Consider the following 10,495-nt stretch of genomic DNA (forward strand, 5'->3'; position numbering starts at 1 on the left):
CTGGCTTAGAGATTTTATTATGAGATCCTCTTTCACCACTTTAATTACATGAGTGGACATGTAAATATTGATGAAGAAATTAAGAAAGTACTTTTCAAAAGATATTTTTAAATACATTTAATTTAATTTTAAATTTGGTAACCACAAATTACTAAATGCATAAAAAGCATAAACACAAGCATTTTCATAGGGGAAACGAATCATGAAAGGATTGTTTCACTGTATCATTAGTAGTTGAAAATAAAAAAAATCAAAATTGTCTGTCTTGCATTTATTGCTCTGACGACAAACTTCACTGGGTCCCTAATGCCAAAGTATGAATTAATTTGCCAGAGATTCAAGGCCTTCCAGAATCCATCTAACTTCACAGACTCCTTCTAGCTTACTTCCCCCTCCACATACTCTGCTCCCATCCTATTTGAATACCTAGGTCTGCCACAACATCCCTGCTTCTGAAGGTAGTCCCTATTTCTAGGTTCCATATCTTCACTCAGTTTTTTAGGCAGGAAAAGATCTTCATTCACTTTTTCACCTGTTGAATTCCTACCCACAGTTTAAAGTTTATCACAAATATTAGATGTTCCATAAAGTTTTCCTTTATTTTGCTTATCAGTAATGGCTTTTCCTGACAGAATGCATATCACATTGTATTAGGACCTTTGTACACTGATCACATAATATAACATACTATAGAGCTTATGTCTAACCCTTGTATTAGACAGTGATTCCACATCTTTTCCTCATTTTCTGGCACATGGTTCTGCAAACAACAGGCCCACAACATAAACAAACAGTAAGTTTATATTTTAATTTATAATATATATCAAATTCTCAATTGGTAAAATTACCTGTTACATGTAAACTAACAAACATGAAACTCATCTTTACATATCACAAATTAACTGCCACATATTTTTTTGAAAAACTACTTTGGGTTTAATCTGTGTAGAAACATCCAAGACAAGAGCAAAAAAACAAAAACAAAGTAGACACCCATTGATGGGCAATGGCTAAAGAAATTACTATATATGAAAATAAAGAAATCTTGCCACACTATAATTAACAAAGAAAATGAGGAATGTAGAGAAGCATAGAAGACTCATATGAAGTGACAAATATATACATATATACACATACATACACACATACATATTACACACACACATATTTATATATACATATTTATGCCTGATAATCCCAATAATGTAAATTGAAAGAACAGCAAAATAAACTTAATGCTGTGTAATTACAAATGACCAAACTTGGGGGCAGAAGATAATATGAGAAGTGGAAGACTTTCATTTACTATTGGACTCTGAATATGTTGGCTTGTTTTGCTAAGCAGTTTTCTTTCCCTCTTTTTTATTTTTTATCTGAGAGGAGAGGGGAATCAATACATCAGAAAATGAAAGAAGTTTAAAATATAAAAGATATTTATAATTTTTTAAAAAATAAAATAGGATAGCATATGATAAAATGTGAATTGTACAAGAAAAGACAGAGAAGATTGAGGAAGCACAAATATTTTGGGAATTCCAGGGTTTGAACTTTTAAAATAAACAAGTCCTTTATTCTCAGTCTCAGTTTGCTCCTCTTTAAAGTAGAGATAACAATATCTATAACACCTACTTCACAGGGTTCTTATAAGGATCAAATTAGATCATATATACAGACTGAAAGCATCTTTTCCCCACTAGGAGGTTTACAAAACTCCAGCACCAATGCAAATGGACAACTCCTTAACTTAAAAATTTCAAAGAAGTGCCCTGATAGGACAGGCGCAATTAAATGACTTGCTCAAGATCATACAGGTTGGATGTGTCAAAGGCTGGCCCTCTTTCCAATATTACACACAACCTCTTGAACATCAGTTAATAATATTAAAAATATAATGTGTAATGGAAACGTGAATAAAGGCTTCCAAAGGAGATGAGACTGGACCTAGAAAGTGAAAGGAGGCAAAATAAAATAGCAAGCAACAAATTTTGCAAAAGGAACATGAGCAAAGGCAATGGTGTTTGGATTTCAAACAAACAGAAGAATTCTACCCAGGCTACATTGCAGAGCCAAAAGAAAAGCACTATTGCTTTTTAGGGTTTGCAAACACTCTTGAATGGTTCATTTGCACGTACTTTCAAATAAAAATTCCAATTTTGCCAGAACATAACCTGAGCCATTTTCCATGGGTGCATAAACTACTTCCATCAGCCTTATTAAATTTTCAGTTTGCAGAGGATGAGAAATCCAATTGCATTTCTCTATGATATGGGTGTAAGATTTAAGGGAAACACAAATTTGTCCAGATGTGAAGTTACAGAGCTATAAACCTTACTTGTAGAATGTGGAATTAACTAATTAGAAATGATATGGACAAAGATTCCTATTAACTACAGTGATTCCTACTGTAGTAGATTCCCCCAACACATATTAAGAAAATTAGTTTACAGAATTCTAGTCTTCCCATATACATTAAGTATGTTATTACTTCTTGATGAATTAAGAATTAAGATAAACTAAACTACAAACTTAGAAACAACACTAAACATTTTAAAAATAACACTGTTCTCCATTAAAGTATCAAAGGAGAACATAATTTGATTGCCAGAAACTAAATAATAAATGCAGGGGTTCCCCCAACCTGGTCGGCCAACATTATTGTAAAAATTTCTTTATAAACTTATAGGCTCATAAATATTCCCAGGGATTATGAGGTGTAGAAAGTATAAAATAAAAATCATAACTAAAACAAATATTGGTGCACACTTCTTTTTATTTTGGATACTATTTCTTCATATTGCAAGACCATTTGGCTTTATTTTCATTATATATCCAAACAGACGATCTAGGATAGGAAAATATACTGCAATTAAATCTAATAAAAAATGAAGTATTCTACCTGTGAATGTGTATAAAATCACCCTAAACAAAGGTTTAAATAAAAGACAGTACATTTTTTCTTCATTTTTCGCAGCCAAGATTACAATATGGTCTTGCCAAGAACATCACAATTAAGACATCTCACATATTTGAAAAAAATAGATACTGTAAATGACAGCAGAAGCCAAATGTGTAACTGGAAACATTTCTTTTTGGCCAGAGTACAAGGAGTGTCCATTATAAATCTTTTCAAGGATATTTAGCTGAGCTATTAAAAAAAAAAAAAAAAATCAAAAAAATTTTTTCAACTGAAATTAGCTGCTGTAAACTATAACACAAATAGCATGCTAATTAAGATGTCCATTAGAAACATATGACAAGCTGTTAGGAGTACATTATGTAAGTACCAAATATATCAAAGCAATCATCAAGTTGTAGCCTTCACATAAACTATTATACTAATTCCAAAAGGAGTTATTATGGCACCACATCAACAATCAGAGGATTATGTTACTACTGTATTTAATCATGTTCATGTTTGTACCTACAAACAGGTGTCTTAAGATGTTGTCTAGAAGTAAAGCCCAAAGTAAACTTTGAGCAATATCATCTGACAAAAAATAAAGTTAAATGAACTGCAAATAAATTACTGTGTTCCACCAGATCAATCATCAGTATGTATCTGCAGGTAATCTAACATGAAGTTAACAGTGTGTGTGTGTGGGGGGGGGGGGGGAGTTTTCTCTGTCTATACAACATATGAAACACTAAGTTCTCTTTTAAACTATCTTATAAAACTGTCATAATTCTTGTAGTTACATTTTCTAATGTCACAACCTTTATTACAGTTAATAGTACATGATTATGAATTCAGAGCATTTAGGAATGATTAATAGCATGTAATTTCTAAATTACAGCTGTTTTTAAAATTTTATGGCAATAATATAGGTATCTTTGTAAAGCAAGGTTTGCATGATCTTCTGTACTTCTGGTGGGCAATCATGATAAACAAAAATTCTTTCATCATAAGATTCAAAATATGAAAAAAGAGAGAAAGATGCAAAGTTAGGTTATATATAAGTGAGTAGTTTCAGCCCTGATTTAAAAAAAAAAAAAAAGTTCTGATAAAAAGCATCCTTCCAGTCTTCTGTTAGGCTGACCTGGCATCACAAACAATGCCCTACCTAACCTTCAGAAAAGGTTAGCCTGAACAGGCACACGATGAATTTTTTACTAAAGACACCAATTCACAAAACTTCTAAACAAGGAAAACCTAAATAAATAGGGCTCCACCAAAAGAGAGTTCTCGGAGAAAATCAAAGGTAGAGCACCAGATTACCCGCCACAGTCCCACAAAACATTTCAAGGCTTTGAGCTAGTTGGTTAGGAAAAGGCTGGAGTTTTCTCAAAAGGAAAGACAATTTATCCCTGATCCCCACAGACAGGTAATGTCACTCTAGCATTCTCCTGGTCCCAGCAGGAAGCCAAATATTAAAGCATTAAGAAACAAAACATAAACCACATCCCATCAACACCCCCCACCCCCTCCGGGAATGAGGATTCTGCTGCCAGTGGGACTTTGACACGACCCAAACTGCCAGCTTTTAACCAGCATCCTTCGAAGGAGAAGGGTGTCAGTCGGGGGACAGCCAAGGAGGCGTTTCTGTTCCCTTATCTCCCCAAACACCTGCAGTTGGAAACTCAAGACTTGGGAAACGAAGGGCAGTAAATCGGGGTCCCCGAGCCAACCCGGAGACCCCTTCGGGAGCCCGGAGCGGGCCTGACACCCACCAGCCTCGATCCCACACAAAACCCGGGCGCTTCCCCCTTCAGGCGCGGCCGCGGGGGGCCTCCCGCCGGCCGCTCCCAGGCTGCACCTGGCTGCTTACCTCCTCCATAGGTGTTCCACAAGGCTGGGTCCCGTCTCCATCTCCTGCGGGTGGACCAGGCCAACGGGTCGCCATTATTTCATTTCAGTTACAAAGGAGGGGCAAATCCTCTGGAGTCCACATTGGAGGAAACCCCCCGGCACACCCCCACGGCGGCGCAATCCCTCCCCGGCCCCGGCCGGGGGCGGAGGGGAGGGGGGAAGGAGCGAAGACCAAAGAGTCCCGGGACTGTAATATTTAGCAAAAAACACCTCCTCCAAATCGCCGAGATAATCCCTTGGGTCTTCAAATGAATTCGGGATCTTCTTCCATTTCTGCCGGTTGGAAAATAGCTTTAAAAAAAAAAAAAAAAAAAAAAAGTCAAGAACGAAGAAATGAGAGTCCGTCTGGGCTCGGGGTTCGGTCCTCTCTCCCTTCGCCGCTCACCCCTTCCTAGCCGAACGCGGTCCTCCTCCTCCTTTCTCCCATGCCAGAATCCAGGGGGGTCTGAGCGTGGGCAGCAAGGGCTCCCCCACTCAGGGAGAGCCTGTCCTGGAACAAGTTCACCAGAATGAACCCTCCGTAACAAGGCAGCCCTTTCTCCTAATCAGGGACAAGGTTCTTTTCGCCCTCCGAACGGTCCATTAGACCTGCTCAATTCGCCCCCACAATTCGGGAAAAACTCCCGCAACCAGGGAGGAGGGACACGCCGATTTGGGCCCGCCACCCGCCGTTCCAAAGACTGGCACTGACTGTTTAGGGTGTGGGTTTTTTTTTTTTTTTTTTTTTAAGGCATTTCAATAACAAAGTTCTGGGGGCAGAATATAGAATCTTCTGCATTCCTCGAAGACCAGGGATTAACTGAACTCCCCCCAAGTATCAGAAATAGCGTTTGTCAAACACGCCCACCCACCCCCGCCCTTCTTACCCCCCAAACTACATAAAAACAAGCTTCTGGTTTAGAAGGACCGCTGGATGCGCCCGGGGCTCCCCGTCCCCCGGACAATGAAGAAAAACACAACTAGAGGCACCCTTTAAAACACACGACCGCTCATCCCCTCCCTCTCCATACACCCCTTCCCCACACCAGCTACTCTCTTCCGCGGAGGTGGCTGTTTTCTTTGGCTGGCAAGGGGCAAGGATGGGTGTGGAAGAGTGGAAAGAGCTCGGCGGAGGGGAAGAGGACTGGTGGGGATCCCCAGGAGCAGACGGGCTTAACTTTGGGGGTCACCCCTCCCGTAAAGTCTGAAGAAGCCGCAAGACCCCTTCTTGGGCAGAAAATTTAAAAAAGGGAATCAAGGAGAAACAGAACCATGCAAATACTCAGATCGAGACAGTACAAAAAATATTAAGTTCGAGGACTCCAGGTTACACACCCCAGTAGTACTAGGGTGGGTCCGGCATAGTGGTCCAGGGGTTGGGGGGAGGGAGTACTACCTAAGTTAATGGGCGCCCCCTCCCTGTTCTAGCCCAGCTGAAACACACACATAGACACACACACTCACTCCCCACACCTCGGGGCGGGGGGGGGGAACCCTCCCCGGTGCCCATCACCTACTCCTGCCTCCTCCGCCCCTTCCCCCCGGGAAAGGGAGGCCCCGAGCTGCCGGTTCAGGAGGCGGGCGGGGGCCCGCCTGTGAAGGCGGGAGCCGGCGCAGCGCTAGGCCGCGGGCTCGGTTAATATTAATGAGGCGGCCGGCAGGGGCCGGGCCGGGCCGGACACCTCAGCGGCCGCTACCGCCGCCGCCGGCGGCCTTTGTGCCACTTCCTCCCCGGCCTGAGCGCGCGTGCACACGCGCACATGCACACTCCCGGCTCCGCTCCAAGTTCTCCTGGGAGCGCCCTCCAGGAGTCCCCCCACGCCCTTAGCCCACTTCCCACCCACACCCTCACGCACCGGGCGCCGGCTCCAGCCGCCTCCTCACCGCAGAGCAGCAGCCGCCCCCGACCCCTCCCGGGCACTGCCACGACCTGCCCCGGCCGGCCGGGCCTCGTGGGGGGCGGGGCGGCAGCCGTTACCGCCGGCCTCCGGGGTCCCTGGGCGGGCTGGGCCGGGGGCCCCGCTCGGGCGCCCCGCGAGGACCAAGTGACAGGAGTGGCTTTCTCCTCCGCCGCGCGGATTGTTTCCCGGGGGCGGATTTCTCGCTTCTTCCTCCCTGGATCCACCTCCTCCCACTCCCCTCCTTCTCCTCCCCTCCCCTCCCCTCCGCGCCTCTCCTCCCCTCCCCAAGGGAGGCTCGAGGCTGGTTCTGTGCGTGAGCGCGAAGTGCGTGCGTGAGTGTGTGTCTGGAATAATACTAGCCTCCCCGCCGAGCCCGGCACACCCCCAGCCCCACCGAGCAGCCCGAGGGCGAGGGCCAGGACAGCCGGGGCTAAGAAGAAGCAAGCTAGCCGAGAAGCACGGCCTCGAGGGAGAGCAGGCCCCGGCTAGGGAAGCGGGGGTCTCCGCCTAGGTGTGTCCCCTCCTCTGAGGGTCTCGGGCTGAAAAGTGTTCATTCAAATTTTATTTAAGTCGTAGGGAATCGGAAAGGCGAGGAGGAAGAAGCCGAAGGAGCCCAACCCCGTTTTCATTACAGCCGCCCAGGCAGGGTCTCCTTCCACGCCTAAGCCCCCTTTTATCCCGACCCCTCGGCCTCACTGCTACCTCAGAGCAGACCCCGGGGCTGCTCCCTCCGCTCCGCCGCGCCTCCCAACATCTCCCGCTGCAAACTGGCCAATGGCGAGGAAGCATGAGGGGCACGAGAGCCAATCACGACACTCTCCTTCTGCAAGGGGGCGGAGCCCCGCCCCTCGCCGAGGGAGTCGAGGTGGAGGAAGAGCCACCGCCCCCTTCTCTATCTCCCCTCCCCACTCCACCTCCGCCCCCGCCGTAGAGACCCCTCCCAGCGGGGAGATCCAGGCGAGGCCGAAGCGCAGACAACGGCGGAGGCGGCGGGGCTGTGGACCCGCCCCCTCCACCCCGCCCCGCCCCGCCCGTAGGCTGGCTCGCGGGGCCGGAGTTGGCTGGGGTCATTGTTAGCGACCGTTCCGCCGGGGAGTATTGGGGGGGGGGGCGCTGCTGGCTTTTGTGTCTCGGTCTCGGCGGTCTAGGGTGGAGGGGTGGGGAATGTAGAAATACCATCTAGAAGTCCAGGACTCCTCGTCCTCCGGAGCTGTACCGAGTGCCCCTTCCTCCTCTCCCCGCCTTCTCCTCCTCTGGGTCTTCCCCCTTTCTCCCCCCTCCTCCGCTGGCCTGGGGTCACGTTTCTCGATAACAAAAAAGAACCCCACCCAAAGCCTGAGTCGGTGTGCTAGGGGAGATTTCAGATCCCCCGGGGCGGGGGGAGGGGAGAGATGATGAGCCCACTTAATGATAAAATTAGTCCCAAACCGGGCACGCCCCCCCAGCGGTCCCCAGCCCGGTCCCCCGCCGTCCCCTCGGCTTATGTGCTACACAGTATGTTACTGGATCGGACGAAAGAACGGTCACCTCCTGTCCACGAGAGCCGCTGGACATATGTTGTCTGGAGGATCCGGATTTGAATTCTGTCTCTGCTCTTAAATACCTGGATAACCTGGGGCAAACCAGGAACTTTCTGGGCCTCGGTGAAAAAACAAAACAGATTTTCTAAGATTCCTTCCAGTTCTGCGGGTTTTAAGAGGTTTACTTGGGTTCCTTTGTGATAGGGCCACATCCAAAATAACAGACAGCGCGTTTAAAACACTTTTATTTTGAGTGATTTCCCAGGCTGCTCCCCGTTCCGTAGTTTCAGGATCCCAGGAATGTGGACGAGCATCCTTTGTAATCCAAGCAAAATTCAAAATAATAACAGGTAGCATGCATCCAGTGCCTTAAAGGATGTAAGTCCTTTATGCGTTTTTTTCATTTGGTTATGGAGACGGCCTTGTGCGAAAGGTGCTACTATTTCCCCATTTTACAGATACTAGGTAATATTTTACAAATACCATCAAGTTGGAGCAAAGAGAGAGAAAGAAAAAAGCCGTTGGTAAAGCTGGAGAAGACACGGGAGCAGACAATTTAAGAATACTTAGATAGCAACCACCCACAAGTGCTAATGTAGAGGGTACAAGGAAGGGTTTACCACACTTACTCCCCGTGGTTAGTTTTGAACGGGGTTTCAGATGCTAGAGAGTAGGAAATAGTTTACTCTCCAAGAAAAGAATGCATACGTGAAACTGCATCAAACAGGACACAGCTGGATTAAGACTTCTAGATATAGATATATATATGCATATATACATATTGTGTGTACACAGATGCATATATATATATATGTGTATATATATATATATATATATATATATATATATATATATATATATATATATATATATATATATATATATATATATATATATATATATATATATATATATTTAGATATTTTTTACCGGACCTGCATTTTTGGCACTTAGCATTTTACAATTTTTAAGAGTTTCCCAGGACACTGAGAGGTTAACTTGGTCAGAGGAATAATAGTGGGGTATATGCCAGAAAGAGAACTGGAAACCAGGTTTTTCTGTCTCAGAGGATGGCTCTCTATATCCATTATGCCATGATTAAAAAAAAAAAAAAAAAAAAAAAAAAAAAAAAAAAAGTCCTTTACCCCTCTATTTTCCTAAGGCACAGATTAGACCATGTTATTCCCCCAAATTTCTGTGGTTCCTGATTGACTCCAGGTTAAATACAAACTTCTTTGTATTCCAGCCTTATTACTCTCTTTCACGTACTCCAAATTCTAGGCAAATTGAATATATGGACCATTCTCCAAATTTGACATTCTTATTTACGGCACAGACTCATTCCTGGAAAGGAGCATTTTCTCATTTCTGCAGTTTCCAAAGGCTTGTTTTCCTTCTGGGCTGAGGTCTGATATTACCTCCCTCATAAAGCCTTTCCTGATGGACCTGCCCTCCATAATTGTCGGTGCTATCTTACTCCTCCAGTTGCCTTTTGTTGCCATTCTTTATATGTGTCCTCCAGCCCCACTCACACCACCTTATACATACCCATTGGATAAAAAGCTCCTTTGAGGGCTGGGATCATTTGCCTTTTTTATTCATATTCCTCAGATCCAGCATACAGTACCCTTGACCACCACATAGTAGGTGCTTAATAATGTTCATTAGATTGTGTTAAGGATTTCAAATTCATTTATATTGTTTTACTTATATATATATATATATATATATTATATTATATATAATCATATTATTACTTCTTGTAATCCTTAGAACCCTGAGAGATAGGAAGAGGTGGTATTGTTTAATGGTTCAATTATTACTGATTCTTCATGATCCTATGGAGCTTAGCATACCAGGCCCTTCTATCCTCCTCTATCTCTGGAAGTCCATCCAAACTCATGTTTGTTGTTTCCATGACACCATATATCCATCTCATCCTCTGCTGTTCCCTTTCCCTTTTGTCTTCGATCTTTTCCAACATCAAGGTCTTTTCTAATAAGTCCAGTCTTCTCATTACAAGCTTCAGGTTCTATGTTTTACTTCCAATGAATAGTCTGAATTAATTTCTTTAAAGATAAACAAATTTCATCTCCATGTTGTCCTAGGGACTCTCAGAAGAGTCTGGGACCACAATTCTAAAGTGTTGTAGCACTCAGTCTTCCTTATAGTCCAATTCTCATAGCATTATTATTAATCATTTTATCGATGAGGAAGCAGATACAGAGAGGTTGTGATTTAGAAAAAGTGTCAGAGCCTTGATTTGAACCCAAATATCTTCTAATTCC

At 44.2% G+C, this 10,495-nt stretch overlaps 1 protein-coding gene across 4 annotated transcripts in view; it reads right to left on the bottom strand.

Moving 5' to 3' along the window:
• The window catches only part of ARHGAP21 (Rho GTPase activating protein 21), a 128,675-nt gene extending 121,798 nt beyond the window's left edge, over window positions 1-6,877 (bottom strand). The window contains exons 1-2 of one of the 4 annotated variants that reach the window (XM_074266949.1): window positions 6,643-6,877; window positions 4,767-5,098 (exon numbers count right to left, since the gene is read on the bottom strand). In XM_074266949.1, the coding sequence (XP_074123050.1) occupies window positions 4,767-4,841 (75 nt within the window). In that variant the 5' untranslated portion in view covers window positions 4,842-5,098; window positions 6,643-6,877. Of the gene's footprint in view, window positions 1-4,766; window positions 5,099-6,303; window positions 6,455-6,642 lie in introns of those variants that run through there. The other 3 variants (XM_074266947.1, XM_074266950.1, XM_074266948.1) reach the window with 3 other exon arrangements.
• Window positions 6,878-10,495: the final 3,618 nt, after the last annotated feature.

The sequence above is a fragment of the Sminthopsis crassicaudata genome, chromosome 5 (assembly GCF_048593235.1).
Source record: "Sminthopsis crassicaudata isolate SCR6 chromosome 5, ASM4859323v1, whole genome shotgun sequence".
NCBI classification, from domain to species: Eukaryota; Metazoa; Chordata; class Mammalia; order Dasyuromorphia; family Dasyuridae; genus Sminthopsis; species Sminthopsis crassicaudata.